This window comes from Azolla caroliniana, unplaced genomic scaffold (genome assembly GCF_043228905.1).
Source record: "Azolla caroliniana isolate FFs.n. ecotype wild unplaced genomic scaffold, voAzoCaro1.0.p SCAF_15, whole genome shotgun sequence".
In the NCBI taxonomy this organism is placed as follows: Eukaryota; Viridiplantae; Streptophyta; class Polypodiopsida; order Salviniales; family Salviniaceae; genus Azolla; species Azolla caroliniana.
In genome coordinates this window covers 13,131,756-13,150,224 of record NW_028230450.1, presented here as the reverse complement: position 1 = coordinate 13,150,224, position 18,469 = coordinate 13,131,756, and the positions used below count along the sequence as shown (strand labels likewise).

The 18,469-nt window shown below is 36.1% G+C and overlaps 1 protein-coding gene across 6 annotated transcripts; it reads left to right on the top strand.

The window, feature by feature from the left end:
• The first annotated feature begins 3,494 nt into the window (after positions 1-3,494).
• LOC147854701 (uncharacterized) lies at positions 3,495-17,048 on the top strand. 6 transcript variants are annotated; one of them, XM_087331521.1, is made up of 15 exons: positions 3,495-3,640; positions 3,791-3,867; positions 4,668-4,743; positions 4,866-4,983; positions 8,961-9,063; positions 9,212-9,271; positions 9,360-9,568; positions 11,828-11,963; positions 12,686-12,765; positions 12,853-13,093; positions 15,627-15,689; positions 15,795-15,842; positions 16,070-16,123; positions 16,394-16,436; positions 16,580-17,048. In XM_087331521.1, coding segments are annotated over exons 1-15 (1,404 nt in total). In that variant the 5' UTR covers positions 3,495-3,546; the 3' UTR covers positions 16,582-17,048. The 6 variants fall into 6 exon arrangements, 5 of the variants coding, with proteins under 5 accessions (XP_087187647.1, XP_087187649.1, XP_087187650.1 ...); XM_087331527.1 differs by lacking the exons at positions 3,495-3,640; positions 3,791-3,867 and having other exon boundaries at positions 4,841-4,983; XR_015531050.1 differs by lacking the exons at positions 15,627-15,689; positions 15,795-15,842; positions 16,070-16,123; positions 16,394-16,436; positions 16,580-17,048 and adding exons at positions 13,770-13,851; positions 13,982-14,209.
• Positions 17,049-18,469: the final 1,421 nt, after the last annotated feature.

Genomic DNA, 18,469 nt, shown 5'->3' with positions numbered 1-18,469 from the left:
ATGTGAGCATTACTTCAAGTCTCACTATTAAAAAAGGGAGAGGATGGCTCATTTTGGGGTTCCAACTTTTGATATTCATTGTTTTGGACGTCTTCATTTCTAATTTTAGGGTTTCTTCTTCTTTTGTTTTACTTAGAGTTTTACGGTTGGGAGCGAATGAGTGTGAGAGTGGAGTTAGTCCACGTCTCCTTCATCTTCTTCTCTTATTGTTTTGAGCTTTTGTTCACCACCACCAAGCCATAGTAATGGGTGGGCATGTTCGAGGGGAGAATGCAGAGTTCTATTCATCGATTGAGGAAGGAAGCTCAAAGTGGCACGGAGTACCCCACATCAACAAGAAGCAGTATAACAATTGATCGTAGGCGGCCCACCGAACACCATGAAGTTTGAATCTTCATTGATAAATTAACCATTATTACCTTTTGTAAACACTTATTGTAATTGTCATATCAATCATTTTGCCATTTGTAAACCTGTTATAAACCAAAAAGTGATTTTCTTGCTAAAAAACTTGTGGTTTGGTCTTAATCAAGGTTTGTTGTGTTAATCTAGTGCGATCAACCTTGTTCTTAGCCATTCGAGTGTTGTGGTGAGAGAGAGAGAGAGAGAGAGAGAGAGAGAGAGAGAGAGAGAGAGAGAGAGAGAGAGAGAGAACAAAAGATATATTAACATCTTCTAAGATCAAATTTGGCCCATGAGATAATTGATTACAACAAAATGGGAAGTGTACCCAATCAATGAAATTAAAAATAAAATAAACATAGGTAAAAGAGTTACAATATTGTACAAAAGATGTTATTGTGTAACATATTCTATAAAGGAAATGGCTATGTGCTAGAGCTAGTTTCATTACTATCCAAGCCTCTTGAAAAGGAGTGGGAGATCGAAGGTTTTCAATCTAGGAGTGGCCCATGGTCCCGATGTAAAAGATATCCCGATCATAGCTTCTAGGTGATGTAAATCACGTTCCCTATCCTACCTTTGTGATTGTCTATGCATCCTATTAATAAAAACTACTAGTTGAAAAAAGCTTCTACTAGCGTAGGGGGTAAAGCGAACTCTACTCTAATGATGTCATGTGGCATTGTCGAATTGCTTCCGAGCTGACATGATAACATCATCACCAACAGTCTCTCTATCTGCACATACATGAAAGGTGGTAGCCTTGGAGCCCCAACCGTTGATGCATACATGAGGGAAGGGGTCACTAATGAGTCAACAAGCCACCCCTTATTTTGTGGCTCTTTAAAGTATGTGTGGTGGCATTGTCCCTCTAAGAGTGAGAGGCGTGCATATCCTCTTGTTAATCTATCTTTGGTTGCTTGTGTCATCGAAATTTACCTGAGCGAGCACTAAAAGTGACTACAAGATATACATATCATCCAACTACCGCAACTAGTCTATGAGAGAGTGTTAGGTTACATTTAGTCCTAACCTAAGAAAATGTGTGGAAGATAAGGACTTTAGTTTCACCTAGATTCACGACCAATCCTCTTTGTTTGCAAAAGTCATCTAAGGCATTAAGGTGCCTTTGTAGGTTGTGTTCAGACTCAAAAGAGTAAATCTATATCGTTTGCATAGAGCAAGAAATTGACTTGTGTACCCTCAAGGACTACTTTGTTGCCTCCCTTACAATCAATAAAACCAGTTATCTCATCAATGTAGATCCCAAAAAGAGTTGGTGATAGGGGACAACCTTGTTTTATACCAACGGTGCTATGTGAAGCAATTGGATAGGCCATCAAGTCATCATACACACCTAGAGACTTGCTTATATAAAGAATAAATGGCCCAAATCATGTAATTTGGTATCTCTAAGCTTGTAAGTTTATCAAACAACTACTCTCTAGGGACTATGTCAAAGGCTTTGTAGAAGTCCACAGAACAAACAATGTAAATTCCTCTTGCGAGCCTTGGTTTGGTTAATTAAGCATTTAAGTGTGAAGATAAGGTCAATAGTAGAGAAGGCTCGTCTAAAGTTGGCATGTTTGGGTGCTGTGAGACTTAATGTCTCCAGATAATCATTGAGCTTTGCTTCCATTACTGAATCATATAATGTAGTGAGCATATGACCAATCATAATGGTCCTATATGTATTTGGGTCCATGGGGTCCCCTCCTTTACGTATAGGGGTCATTGTGTTCATGGTCCATTGTGGTGGAAAACCCTCCACAAGGGCAACATTGAAGATTAGAGTGAGAAAAGGAGCTCATGTGTGATCCATGGACTTTTTATGTTGTAATTTCTTTATGACCTTAGTGACTCTAGAGGTTGTGAATAATGTCCCCATGGTAGGTTGAGGTGTAGAAGGCATAAGAATGGGTGGGTAGTTCATGACTTGGTAAAGTCTCTTTGTATATGTGTGCCAAGTGTTGGGATCCTCGATGGGTATTTGTGGTCTTGGTTCCCATAGTCTCTTCCATGCAATGGCACAATCATTACTCATGATCATAGGGTAACCCAATATTGAGATGCCTTATGACGTGTCAACTTGCGTGTTTATTTGTGAGCTTGTACTAAGGTAATAGTACCATTAAGTCACGATACTTTAAGTTTTCTATATAAGTCTCTACAATCCTCATCATACCATCTATTCTATGGCAGAGACCCTACTCTACCTTGATTGGAGTGTTTTGTGTGTGGGAAACTGCTAATTGTTGTAGAATGAAGGATGTGTGTAAGTTGTGTAGTAAGATTCTCTAAAGGAAAGGAAGAATCAAGAGAGGAGAGATGAGCTTGAACATGTCGAGATTAAATGCAAGAGAGTCACTCATGTATGAAATGTGTTGTGGTGTGATGGCTTGGTTGAATGAAGTTGATGGTGTTGGAGATATCACTTTTTTATTTTAAGAAGCTATGGTTAACACCAATAGGGCATGGGGCCACCCGAAAGGAGTTGTAGTTGACCACTCTCATCACTTGTGTCCCAACGCCTTGTCTCACATCGCAATGCATGTGAGCTAAGTCACATGGAAGTGATGGTTCGAATGGTAGACAACAGGATGGGGTCTAACATGTATCAAGAGAGTCTAGTGAGGTCGAATTGCAATGCTAGCAAATGAGCCTTCGACTCTACGAGCCCTTCGACTCGAATCAAATCACTAAACCGACAATGCCATTTCGCAAAGTGAGGAAGTTACACGACGCAGCCTATAAAGGGAGCGGGTTTAAATATTCTTACAAGAAGTCCTCCCTAGTTTAGGCCACTCTCTCATCATCTCATACTCTCTCTCTCTCTCACTCACTCACTCATCATCTCACTCATTCACTCACTCACTCACACACACACACTCTCTCTCATCATCTCATCATCTCCCAAGGAACTCTCTCTCTCATCATCTTCTCATCATGTGGAATGGGAAAGGGCTAGTTCTGTAATTTCTACGATCTATGTATGTATGTATGTATGTATCTTTATTTGTTTGTAATGTTATGTTATTACTTACTTACGTATACATACATATTCGTTGGAAAGGGAGAGATTTAAAGTTAGTTATGTCTGCAGACGCAGACGCAGACGCAGACGCAGAAACGTAGTAGCGAGCGATGGCGATGGCGATGGCGGCAGAGGAGGTGAAGCCTTCCAAGCCTCGCCTCCCACGCTTGCCCCTTTCCCTCCTGTCCAACCACAACGATTCCGGTGAGCACACATCTTCCTTTCCTGGCCTCTCTTCAGCTTCCTTCAAACCCTAGAAAACAAAGCTGCGAACCCTAAACAGAAAACAAGAACAACAACAGTTATAGTAATAATAATTCTCTCTTCGTTTCGATTTTGTGCTTTTTCATTCAGTGACCAAATACAAGAATGAGTTGTTCAATGGCGTTCGGGATGAAACAGAGCAGCTGGAATCTCTCGTGGACAATAAGGTCCCATCCCTAACTTCCTTGCATGTAAAATTTTATAACATATCTGCTTGGATAAACCTTTCCAACATATCTTTCCAAGAGAAAGGTGATTCGCGAATTCCTTATTCTGTGTTGTTCCTAGAGAGTCGAGAGAACAGTATTCTTAGATTCCTTCAATGTCCACCTATTGTGAGAACTTGAAAACTTTAGCATCCCCTTCATGCAAAAGAACTCTGGCTCCTAAACACAGCCTTCCCCCAGATGTAATTGCAATTCATATCACGAGAATGTCTACAACAGCTAGATATTATCCATGAAAACGGAGTTGCTTGAAAAACTTTGAGATTCAATTTACTTCATCACAAGAAGGAACGTTTTCATATACTGGTGTGCATGTACGTACACATGACCATCTCAAAACTCCAGTGAACATTATAACGTTACATCATGGACAATGAATATTGTTATTCTTAGGTAGATCAAACCTAGCATCCTGACTTCTTTTGGTAGTGTGCTATAGTAGGCTAATTCTCTCTTATACAAAAGCATGATTTTGATTCAAGATACTTTTTGGAGGGTTCTGCCATATGCAATGGGCCACATCCTCCAAATTATATCACCCTTTAAAGTTGCTATTAAAGCACTATAATTTTTGTTTCAGGTCATATAAAAGTTTTGAAATTTTTTCATTAATGTGCTGGGATAAATAATAATCTTCATTAATTTGCTTTCTAAATTGTTTTTAGATGGTGCTTTATAAAACTCTATGACAGTGCATACTAATTTTTCTTTTTATATTGAAAACAAAATATCATCTGCAGGATGAAGGGACTATAGAATTGGCTATGAACTGCCTCCTTACTAGTGAAAGAAGAAAGGAACGATGTTCTTCTGGTGGTATGAACTTCAAAGAAACAATATTCTTCTCTATTCTAATCTGTTGGAATTCTTCTTTTATTTTCTGGTTGTAAGAAGATACAATATTCATTATCAGAAGTATGAAATGGTCTTGCGTGCAGTCATTGTAGGGAGTAATGAATTTTTATCACCAAGGTCTGGCTGTCTGTCTCCTTTATCAAGTGCTCGTTTACCTGGATCAAGCATTCATAGTCATTACTCTCAAAATTTATATGAAAGGTAAGACTTTGAAGAGACATTCATAATTCTAATGCATCAATACCATGAGGTTTATCTCAAACTTGACTATTATGCGTCTTCTAATTTTTTTTTAAAGTCTTGATTTATGAGCGTTCAACATAAGAGGAACCTCTGAGAAATGCCAATGCAAGGAAAAGGATGACAGCAGAATTATGTGATGTGGGATCTGAGTGAATGTTCTTGGCCATGGATAGACTCTCTCCACTTCAGAAGTCTTTGATTCTTTCAGCACATTCATTGGATAGGGAGGGAGTCATGCCTGGGAGGAGTTACAACAATCTCAAAGGATTGTCTCTTGATTTGCGTTCTAGTTGTCATTTTCATTTTGTGGGACACTTCCAAACAAGCAGCCTACATCTAAGTGCTAAACACGGTGACAGGTGCGTTGATGATAAGTCCCACAGTGGTTTATTATGTGTGGACCTTGGGATACATTTAGCTGTAGCAGTATATACACTAATTTTCTATTGTCTTCAGAATTAGGTCACATGGGTCTTTTCTATAGCAAATATATTATGTGCTGTTTAATAAACACAGTACATGACTGTGAACATATGCCATAATAAGCACACAAAACTATAATTAGTTTCAGTTTACACTTGCATTATTCCAATAACAAGCTGGAGCTTGGAAAGTTTTTGAAATGAATTATGATTATTCATTTTATTCTCTGCACAGGAAATGTTCACAGAGCTCCTGTTCTGGATCTTACTTAACACATAAAAATCAAGTTTGATACAATGTGTGTACTTGTAAATATTAAATACTAAATTCTTCCTATGAATTGGAGCTATGTTATTAGCAATTAGATAACCATCTTTTTAGGGTTAATGCCATTACTTTCTCTTCTGAACGTTTTTTCGACAGCCTGATCAACCTTGGGTAAATATAGGACAATTTCAGAGGTGTTGTGGCGATCCCCAGTAATTGTCATTTATAGTCTATTCTATATAGAGACATGTTCTAAATGCAAGGGAGGCATCATGCATGTAAGATTTCTTCTTCTACGAGCTTGCAATGCATTGTGGCACCAAACCTGAGTTGTGCTGGTTGCAGCGGATGATTACATATATTCAAGCCATTCGATTTTAGGAATCTAAAATTTTTCCTTTATCACTTGCATTGAAGAGTTGACATAAACTGTTGTAATCTTTGTTAGTTCTCATAGGTCATTATGGTCTTTTAGAAACCTTCAAGCATCTTTCTTCTTGGTAAGAAGCGACAACAATCTAGGAGAATAGCTATGGGCTTATTGTCAGCATTAATGTATCCATTCGAGGTCTTCAAGATGGGAACATCTAGGTTTGACATTCTTTTCTTCACAACTTTGAAATGGATATGTGGCTCTTCCAAGTAGTGTATTGTTTATTTTATGTGAGCAACTGTCCATCCATGCCTCCTAGTTAACATCATCCTGAAATGTCTCAGCATGAAATAGTTTCGTCCTGGAAGGGACCATAGGGCAACACGGCAACCAAAATAAATACATTATCAATATATATCAGTTTCAGTTGCCATTGTATATGTATATAATATTTATTAGACGTTTAAGACCAAAAACAAATGTTTTTCATGATGTATAATTTTGAAATATCGGGATGTATTATTCAAAAGCTATACATAAATAGTAGGAGAAAATGTACATAAGGGTTGTGATTCAATTTTCAAATGCAAAAGCTATAACATAAATAATAGGAGAAAATGTGCATAAGGTTTATGATCAAATTTTCACCAATGTCATGTCAGATCTGTTTGAGGGGTGTCTCACATTCCTGCAAAAAAACATTTTAGTCATTTTAGATGTTTTGCTTTTCAGACTGCCTGCAATGTATTTTGTTGCTTCTCTTTGGTATTTGAACTCAGAATTTTGGTCATGATTCTATTTTGGTATGTTGTGTCTGTATTCTTCATGTATTTCTTTACGATTTTGCTGCATGAAAGAAAGAAAGAATTTGCTGGCATGAAAGAAAGAAAGAAAGATCAATGTCTTTTAAGCAGCCAAAATGGCTATAAGACAAAACAAGAATTTCATCTTAAGATGTTGTCTTGTCTTTGAAAATGACAAACCAAAATAAATGTAACTAAATATAAATAAAAGTGATGAAAGAATCCCCACGTTCTCAAGTCAGGTAAGTGTTATTTTTTTCTTCAAAAGGTCTCAACATGGGTCAATCCATAATAGAAAGATCTCCAAAGTGAGGGAAACACTTTTGATGCTGGGAGATAATGGCTTTTTGTTAGCGATACTATCTAATGTAAGCATGACAATAAGGAAACAGATAAGATAATAAAGAGACAGAGAGAGAAAGAAGGGTGCCAATCAACCCAACTACCCCCAAAAGGGATCGAGACGGGCCCGAACCTTGAACGGCATCCCATACCACCGCCATGGCTTTGAGTCGTACTTGGTACTGGCACGCTCACCACAAGGGTCTATTCACCACAATATCACAATCTCAACGCAGTCAAATGATACCCAATGAGGATAGCTAGACCCAAGGCCCCTAGTCAAGTTCACACTTGGTCCTTAGGGTTGTCTCAATCCCTAAGATTAAAAGCAATCCTCCCTTCTTTATATTCTCCATTAACCCTCACAACTCTTATCCTCATTTGTAAAAAACTACAGCACAAACTACCACGGGATAAGTATTGTTATGCACGTAACACTTTTACCTGTTTTGATGACTTTTCCACAGGGCCAAGGTCTATGTGCAAGACAAATTGCTATTGCCTGATTAATTGTAGCCACTTTGTAGTGTTCTAGTGAGGAGCATTTGTGTAGACCTTGATTGACTTGTAGCATGAGCAAGAGTATTGGGGCTAAAGAAAGCTGTGATTGTTCTTTTTTGATGAGATTGTGTGGCTGTATTGTTGTCCTTCAACAACTTCTCCCTATGTCCCTTGAGTTCTAGCAAGAACAATCCCAAGCACCATTGGTTCTCATATTTCATTACCTTGCATAATACAACATAATGTTCTTCATATTCCTCTCCTTGATCACAATTGCCAGATTCTATCTTCCAGAGATGTACATGCATATCTTGCTACCTTGATCTCTAATTATGGGAAGAGGTTCATAGTTGCTGCATCACATTGCACAGCGCATGCAATAGATGAATATCCATATAAAGAGGTTGTTATGAAAAATCCATTCTCCGATGTGTGTAAAATTGTGGCTTATAGTGGGCCATCTTCTTGCCAAGAGGACTTATGGGCTGATCCATTATCAGTTTTCTTCCGTTATCCAATTTCATAATATAAGTTTGGATCAGTTTATTCTTCTCCAATTTAAACATGTTCAAATAGGAACAATCCAAGTTGTATATGAATGGGGGTTGTGCATTTATGTTTATGTTATGTGAGTCAAATCATTTTTATGTCTCAGCTTACCAAAAATGCTTACCTCCATGTGCAGCAAACTATTTTGATGCAATTGTTATCTCAAGTTCAACATGTTCAAATAGGAACAATCCAAGTTGTATATGAATGGGGGTTGTGCATTTATGTTTATGTTATGTGAGTCAAATCATTTTTATGTCTCAGCTTACCAAAAATGCTTACCTCCATGTGCAGCAAACTATTTTGATGCAATTGTTATCTCAAGTTCAACTTCACATCATGATTGTAATTTTTGGGGCAACCTGTTGGCTATCAATGCAATATTTTCTGTGTATTTAGTTTGAAGGAACTCAGGAACAATCTTTGTTGATGAGCCTGTCTTGTGACTTATCTTGTCTGGTTTCCTGAGTAAATAGCATCCACATGTATCACTGGTTGTAGTACTGTCAGCAAAGATGTGCATTTGTGAACCAACTCCAGGCTCTAAATTGGATGGAAGCGTACTTCCTTAATAATGTAATTTAATTGATGGCATACAATAGTTTCATGCATCAAGAGTTTTTTCTGAGAATTGTTTTTCCAGGTTATGACATACTATTATTGGTTTTGTAAAACAGAGAATGTACCTCATTGCCCAATTCGGCCAGAGAACCATATGGAAGAAATGAGATGTTGCTTAGATGCCCTCTTCGAGACAGCCTACGGAGCCGATTTTCCAAGGTAAATGATCCATCTGTCTAAGTTCGTCTCATAGTAAGGTCTTTCTAAATGAGATTTGTAATATATCTTGTGTTCTTTATTGATGGAGGATTTCTAAGAATTGTTTATTGAATAATTACTGAATTTTATGGTTTTCTTTGAAAAAAAGAATACAGCCACAGGGGAAAATATCACAGATTCAGATTTTGGACAACATCGTCAAACAATGGTATCAATAAGTTTTCCTAATTTTCATGAAGCAAAAAATATGAATGCTGTCCTCGCTAATTTCTAATGTGTACACTGCTTTTTGCTAGAAAGGGCCTCTTGAACAGAAATTGTTACAGCATGGGATCACACCTATTTTTGAACCCAAATTCACTCAAGAAATTCCAAAATGCTTAGCACCACTTATTCCAGATGTATCAGATCTGCGTTTTTTTCTTATTTGTTCGGGTCCCAAGCAAGGGGGTCAAATCCAATGTCACATAAGAAGGGTAGTGAACTCTTACAACATGTATCCAAGGTATCCTCTTCTACATGATATTGGAATAAACTACATATTCTCCTTATTAGAATTATAGTTCTATATGCTGTATCAAAATGTATTTGGATGTGAAGTTTCCTTTAGCATGACTAATAAGGGCCATTGAAGCAATTTACCTGGAGAATAAGTTAGCTGGATCCATGTTAATATTTATCTGTATGTATCCATCCAAATGTTCAAAAGATTTATTTTATGAGCTGTGATGCTCATATAATTTCTTTGATGCTTCTCATAGAGTAGACAATTGTTTTAGTCTCATTGGCTGTTTTAAGTCTTTTAAAGACGTTATCACATCCATCTTTCTTTTCCTCGTGGCCCTCTTCCTCTCTAGAACCTTCGCATAGCATAGGTTGTACTGTTTATTCTGGTGGCTTAAAAATGTTATCTTTTTCTCTATGTTTTCTGAAATTCGGCCTCTGTTAGATTGTGTGGAAAACAAGAGCATGCATAGGCAGATACTTGAGATAGAGCCCACAGTAAAGATAACAGAGCTTAATATATTATTAGCAGAACATCGAAAATGTGATTACAACAAGGATTTTGATACTATGCTCATGTGCTCCTTAATGAGCAGATGCAGATACAACTTAGCTGGTGAACTGAGAGCTAGCCCTAGAATACAATCTAAGTTTTGTTTGTATATCGGACATTGTTAACCCCAACAGCTAGCCCATCTATCTTATTCAATGCACTTGCTTTCTATTGACCACAAGTGTGATGGCAGTTGGCATTTGGTCGTATCTGACAGCTTGTCCATACTTCCTAGTCCATAAAATATAGTCTGTACCAAACCTGTTAAAGATGGACCTTATATCTTTTGTGCTGAACTCATGCTTAATGAGTTTTTCAAGCTGATGAATAGAAATACGAAATATTGGAAGTGAGAGTGGCTTTCTTTGGTTTGAATTGACGTACTATTATTAATACAATTATATAACTGCCTCCATCAACTGATCAGAAACTCCTGTTCCTTCCATACTAATTTCTTTTTCTAAAAATTATTATTATGGATTATTAAATGCCTTTCTGAAATCAGTGAAGCATCATTTTAACTTTTGATCTTAAAGTTCACTTTTTTCCATGAATAAGCACCACAATCTACTATATCATAATCCATTGTGCGCGTTCCTCACTTCAGTTGAAGCAAGCATAGCCAAGTAGGAACTGTTTCATATAGTAGGTAGCATCATGTATGATATTTTGCCATTTCATTACTGAAATTTTAAAAGTTTTCTAAAAGTTGCTGGAACTTCAGAAACTTTCGAAACTTTCTTGAAATTTAGCAATTTTCTGAATGATTATAACCTTTACAGCTTCCTTATAGGGTTTTGACAAAAAGGAAACTAAAGTGGCAAAAAGGTTCCCAAATATATGAGCCATGTGAATAGTGGATGATCTCTGAAGCAGGCCATGTGTCGAAACCCAATTCGGGCCGTGTGTTGTGTGTGTGCTTACTGCCATTTGAACTCCAAAGACACTTAGGCCCCCGAAAATAGAATATCTTGGGAGACTTCTTGCGTATGTGTTGAAGATAAATTAATAAAACCATAAGAGATCAAAAGGTTTTGCGGAAAGAACCTTGTAAGTAAATAAAGAAATGTTAAGGATACAGAAGCGTTCACTGCAAATCATAGACTGAAGATTGAACGCTAACTTGAATCAGAAGGCATAGAATCTGCACTTGATTAGATATCTGTTACTGGGAGCTCTTCTCTGGAAAGGTCCACTGCAATATTTGACAGGAGGAACAAGCATTCACCTTTTCTTCAATTGCGTTCGTTTGCATTCAGAACCCTTTCATAACCATACCCTCTTTGCATAACATTTACGCGCATGCAAAGTAGAGTGATTTTGAGCGAATTTTAAAGTATAAACTGTCATTATACCATGCCATCAATCATATTTCGTTATATTTTCAAGAAAAGTGCCAAACAAGTTTTTCAGATGCTCTATAGACACATAAATGAGGTTGATAAGAAAATATTTAAATTCGGCTTCGTCTGTAGCTTAGGCCAATCCTATTTACCCACCATACCAATATTTATAAACATGAAACTGAAACAGAGAATCTTTGTTTTCAACTGTAATCACCACAACTCATTTCTGTTCCATATTATTAGCTCATATTGACTTTAAGTCCCAAGCCCCTTGGATATGTTCATTGTTGTTTGTTTCTGGACATGCAGTCTCAGATTAATTTGTGAGTTTCATTCCTGCACCATTTCTCAATTTTGATAGGTACAAATTATTTCTTACAAAGGGTGATTTCTTCTTGCTGTCAGCAAGGAAGCGAATGAAGATTAAAACGAGTAACTATATTATTTCTCTAGATGAGGATGACATCTCAATGAAAACAGGAAATTACTTCGGAAACGTAAGTGTGTTGCTATATTTCTTTGTAAATAGGAAGCAAATAATTGTGTTTTACTTGGTGGATAATCAACTTAAATTAGGAGAGGATTAAAAGATGTTTTCTTGCAAGGAGGACTCTATGCAGAATTGGCACTTAATAGACCCCTTTCTATTATACCATTGTTGCAAACCTCTGTTATATAAATATACCTTCATGTAATTTGCAGATATATTTTGGCAAGGTTTACATGTTCTTCTAGAAAACATGGTATATGCAGAAATCTGAAGAATTTTGAAAACTCTGAAAAATACAACAAATATTCTATGTTATGTTTAAAACAATGTGTTTGATAGTGTATGAGACAGGAGAATAGATATTTGAAAGAATCGTGAGTCTTTAATGGGTTAATGACGGCCTATCCCATAGTTATCTGTTCAGTTACTAGATCATATTGAAATGGTTGCTAAGAATCTTATCAATTTTGGTGTGAATGGTTCAGGGTGGATTCCTCATGGTATGTAAGGAATAGTTCACTGAGTATTGAATGAAAGGGCTACCTATTGTAACATATCCGTTTTTCTGTGATCATGTAAAATATGACAAAATGGCTTAGCTTAAGTGTTGGTATTAAAGGATTTATAAAGAATCAGAATAGTTTACAGTGGACTGTTCTGCATACTTCATGTAAGGAAATAAAACCCACTATTGGAAGTTGAACCTCTGAGACATCTAGTTATTTACAGGTTCAATCAAATTTTACCCGAACAAAATATTGGTTCTATGATAAAGGGGACACACCGAAAATCAATCGAGATGAATCATGGTGAGTACTTGAAATAAATTTTCATTCCTTGCAACAAATTTGTGATTTCAGTCCCTTATGGTAGACAAATTTGTTTGTATACATTAGGTACAACAGACCCACAGATAGAGTCGAGCTTGGTGCTGTTTTATATGATCCAGACTTGTTTGGAGTCGACAGTCCTCGCAAAATGACAGCAATAATTCCAGCAATTGATTCTGATGATAGGCCTTTCAAGTTTGATCCAGAATTGAGAGATTCACCAAATATTCTAGATAGATTCTACAAGGGTATTGATCGTGAAAAAATGGTTATCATGAAAACCAAGATGCCAGAATGGAACCAAGAGGTGGAATATAGTAAAATCACATGTTCTGAGTATTTTAGTAACCGGAAAACGTCAACTAATATTCTGAAGAACATGATCTTCTACTATTCTTGCAAGAAAGAAAATCTAAATAAAATTCTAGTCCCAGAAGAAAGCAATCAAAGATAAGACACCTAAGCCACCTTGAAGACAGCATATATAATTAGGAGTTCTCTTCTGAAAGTACTCTTTTTATGGAAAGGCTATATAGTATTAGGGTACCATGACCAAATACAAGGTAATTCTTTCTGTCTCACTCTCCTGTTGGATTTTTCTGACAATCTCTTCATCTCCATCTGTCTTCCACATGTTGTAGAAGTGCAATTGCGAACATCTCTTCGTCTTGCTACCTTCAAACAATTATGCTGTGGATGAATTTTCCGATCTCTAATAATGCTTGAGTGAGCTGAATCAAGATGTCCATGCAACTGCAGACTCTCCTCGGCTATTATTTTATCTTGATCTGAAAAAGTTCTTGATGAATTTTTCAGATTCTCAATACAACACCTCAAAAGAAATAAAGATATAGTAAATTCTTTTAAGAGGCCAAAGTAGTTTATATGACCAAACAAGATATTACATCTTAAAATGTTGTCTGGTCTTTGAATAAGTGTAACAAAATAGAAGTGTCAAAAAATCCAATTATCTATACTTGTAGATTCGATCAGATAGACCTCCAAAGTGAGGGAGGCACCTATGATGGTGGTAGATAATGGAGCGTTTATCCGTCCATGACAAGGGTGCGGGATTGTGGTCCAAAAGACTGTTGTATTTATGCATAACAAATTGTTATTGCCTGATCAATTGTAACCCCTTTGTAATAATATCCTGGTCAGGAGCCCACTTATGTCACCCTTGACTAACTTGCAGCATGAGGGGTGATGGCGCTAAAGAAAGTTGTTATTGCTCTTTTTTGATGAGCTTGTATGGTTTTCCAACAACTTCTCTTTGTATCTCTCAAGTTCTAGCAAGAACAACCCCAAGCACCAGTCGTCACATATTCCATTATTAGATGACTGGGCCAAAGCCTTGGTTAAAGAGGAAATTATATCTCCCTCGTATTTATAAAAAAACAATAGTGGCAAAACATAGTGTTCTTCACATTTGGCATATTCATTCTTTCAGAGCTGTGTATGCATACCTCACTCCCTCTTTGATGTGAAGGTGTCCATAACTTCCCTATCACATTACACTGCACAGAACATGCGATAGATGTATATCCATATAAGAGGGCTTAATGATGAATCTGACGCTGATATGTGTAAAACATGTGGATTATAGTGGGCCATCTTCCTGCCAAAAGATGTTATGGTCTGATTGATGACCCATGTTCTTCCGTTATCCAAATTGATTGAGCCTTATGCATCAAATTTATATATCTTCTCTGGGCAATAGCATTGTGTCCGTGCACACAGACCACCGTCACCTGGACTAAGAACTAAACGCCGATCATTGCCGATTAAAAGGCAACAGTTGACAACCATTGGCAGCAGTTGATTATTCCTATCAATTATTTCATTGTAATATCTTGTTGAGTCATATCTGTCATTTTTGTGTATCAGAGACATTGATACATCTTTTTTTTCTGGAGTCAATTGTGCTCTACAAACTGCAACTATCACTGTCCAATCATCAGGAACCTTGGCAAGATCCAGATAGAAAATAGAATTTGCAGAATTGAGTCATATATAAAGTAAAAATAATTCCTGGAGCATCAAAATTTTGTATGTGGGCTAAAATGGATTTGAATAATATATACGAAAAAAAGGTTGGTACAAAGGCCAAACCAAAGTTTGGGCAACCTTTCCTTGTCGGAACTAACTTTCTGGTATAATTCATTATGAATTTTTGAAATTCTTCATGGCATGTTATCATTTTACTGTGTTGTTTGGGCAGCCTTTCCATGTCAGAACTAAATTTCCAGAATAATTCATTACAAATATTTGAAAAGTCACATTCTTCATACCATGTTATGAATGTATCTACATTTAAAAGTCTATAAAGATAGAACGTTTTTCAAATTCTTTTATACCATGTGGACTTTCCTCTTTATTTAGTTTTAACATAAGATGGGTCATTGTGCTTTCTTTTAACTGAAGTTTAATCTATTAGAAGAGGTTGTACACCTTATACCAATCCCCATTATACATGGAACCGATTCATGTTCCATTTAGACGGGATGGCTTAACATCCTGTGTGTCTCATTGCACAAGAACTTACAAGTGATCTGGATAAAACTTATTGTTCTGTAGGATCTGATTTATTCTTTTTGGCTTTAATTATATAATAGGAACTTGATTTATTGTGATGAGAGGGACGTGCTTTCAAAATATGAATGGCATCCTACTTTTATAATTTGAAACTAGAAGTTTAAACTTCTGATCCAGAAAATTGGATATAAAATGCAACGTGTATGTTTCTTCATTTGAGTGCTGAGAATGAATAAACGATGAAAATATAATGTAAACAAATCTCATGTTAGGAACATTTTCCTGAATGCATCATGTTTCTACAGTTAAAGTCTTATTGCCTAAACTTCAATGGACGTGCAACACATGCTTCCGTAAAGAATTTTCAGGTTAGAAGAAAATTCCCTTAATTTTGCAATGTAGTTATCATTTCAATGTTGAAGTTTTGTGTGAATGTGGATCACAATCAGCTGATTCTTTATTATTTTTTGTAGCTTGTAACAGAACTCAACAACAACTATATAATCTTACAGCTTGGAAAGGTGAATTTTTTGCAATAAATTCCTCGCTTATAGTTATAACCTAATGGCAAGGTTAGTAGATAGGTAATAAGCCCTGCAAAGTAAATTTTTTGCTTAGATTCGACCATATTTGTTGGGCTATAATTTCTTATTCTATTGTAGTTCATTTCATCAATGTAAATATGAAGAAAGTTTGTAAGCAGGTTTGTTTTCAGCAATCTTAATCCCAACTGTATTTGTGATAACAGGCAGGGAAGAATTATTTTACCATGGATTATCGGCATCCAATGTCAGCTCTACAGGTATAGTGGGTCTCTCTTTCTCTCATATATGAAAATAGGACAACATAAAGTTAGTAATAAGTAGTATGAACTGTCCTTAGAGATGCTTCTTGACAATCATTTGATTAACCTTGCTCTGTTACCTACATGTAATGAGTTGTGTTTAAGGTCCTGTCCGTTCTGAAATTTTAATGCTACAAGTATTCTCTTATTTTTTTTGCGAATAGCTTTCTCATTTTGGAATTTGGAACTTACTTGACTAATCACAAAGTTTTTCCTGTATGTTTGCAGGCCTTCTCAATATGTCTCTCAAGCCTTGATCATAAATTTGCATGTGAGGAAACCTACCCTTACATTTTGTTTTCTGCTCTCTCAATACGTCGTTGAGATTTACCATTTGACATTTCCATTTTCCTCATTGAGATACATTTTACAAACTTGAAATTGACATACCATTCCATGGCTGTTCATGTTCAGGATAAAATGACATGAACATTCTAAATCCAAAAGATCATCACTCTGTTATCATCTCTTGGATCCAACCTACCAAGGGTTTTTCTAGCCATGCTGGGTATGTTGAAAATCTCAATCAACTGTCTACTTCTAAGAATCAAAATGAAGTTTTTTGTTCTTGTGCTTCATATTGCAGGCTAGAAGGCATTTCATGACAAGCCCTCTGACATGTACAACAGTGATCAAAGGTTAAACCTATGGAGCTATTCCATGGATTAGCATTCCACACAAAACTGTATAAAATTGCATAAACTGTATCATAATTAGCCTACATCAAGAGTTTGGGGAGGCTGCAAGGTTCATATGAAGGGGTTATATATATTGTATATCCATTGTTCCAGTTGTAGGGTGTTGCATCATCTTTCATTCATTCACACTTCTTAATGTCATTGTTCATTTTTATTATATAAAAAATCAACTTTAAGGTTGTAAAGTTGGCTTCATGAATGTCTAATGTCTTAAGGCTCAATGAAATTTTAGTCCAAGCCAATTGTTTGCTTTCAAATGTTATGCGCTCAACTCAATGTCTTGGCATCACAAGATGGTCGCGTCAAAACGATAGAATTGTCTTTAAGAAGGAACTGAATCATGGATTTTGAGACACATTTTTAGGGGGTTCACTCATCATCAAAGGGTTTTTTATATTTTACTTTGCTTAGATGAGTGCCAAATATTTCATTAGAGAGTTGCTTGTTCTTTAATGGAGGTTGTAATTTTTGTTAGTAAATTACCACATGCATTTGCCAACCCATTGGGTTTATACTATTTGTATTATCATTGATTAAACTTGGGTTTGCATGATTTGACAATGCCATATGCATGTGCCATAGCTCTTCTGGACAATGTAAGTGTTCTAAAATAACATTAAGTGGTAACTCAATATGTTTTATTTCTTAACATATACAACAAAATAGTTTATTTTGAGCATCAATCCTTGTTTACATTATAAGATATTATTAATATTTGTCTCACCATGTGTTTCTTGCTATCTTTGTAGAATTATTTTAATTATATGCTTTTGTGATCTTATGTGCCTTGGATTGGTTTGATTTTGATTTGCATTGGATTTCTTTCATGATCTTACGTTCTTTTATATTGTATTGCATTTGAGTTTTCTCAATAGCATATACGCTATCTTTGTCCCTATCAATGTGCCTTTATCTTGCTTTTAATATGGCAATTTGAAAACAACATGAACTTCATATTTGTTGAACATTTCCAACTACTGGATAGAGATGATATCACATGTTGTGAATAGTGTTAGCCATATGTGATGGGCTTTGTTTAAAAAAAAAGTGCAATAGTAGCACACATTTTGAAGTTTGGCTAATAAATGAAGTGGAGAAGATTTCAAGAATTTGGTTTCTAGACACTACGATGAGGGGGGTTTGTTCTCTTGATCATGAAACATTTTTCGTTGCTTCCTTTGTAACGGGACATTCACAATTTTGAACACAAATTCTACTCATTAGCACATCTTAGACTATGTGTACAATCTTTACTCGATCAAATGCATTGCATATTGTCAAATTTTAATGAATGCAATTGAATGTTATGCTTGCTTGTTTCATAGTCAAATTTCTAATAGTAAATGCATATCTTCTACTCAATATTCTCACTCTAAAAGCTGTCTTTAATCTTGTTTATTAGCCAATAGATTTTACATTAATATGTATACGTGCTTAGAAATTGAAAACTCTCATGCCTAATCAAAGTTGAGGCTCCTAAACACATCGAAGTCAAAATAAAGCTTGTTTATTTGAAATGTAACACATCTTTAAATATTAGGCATGGAATTACGTTTTAAGGGGAATTGATCGACACGAAGAAGAGAACATTGCTAAGCTTTCGAAC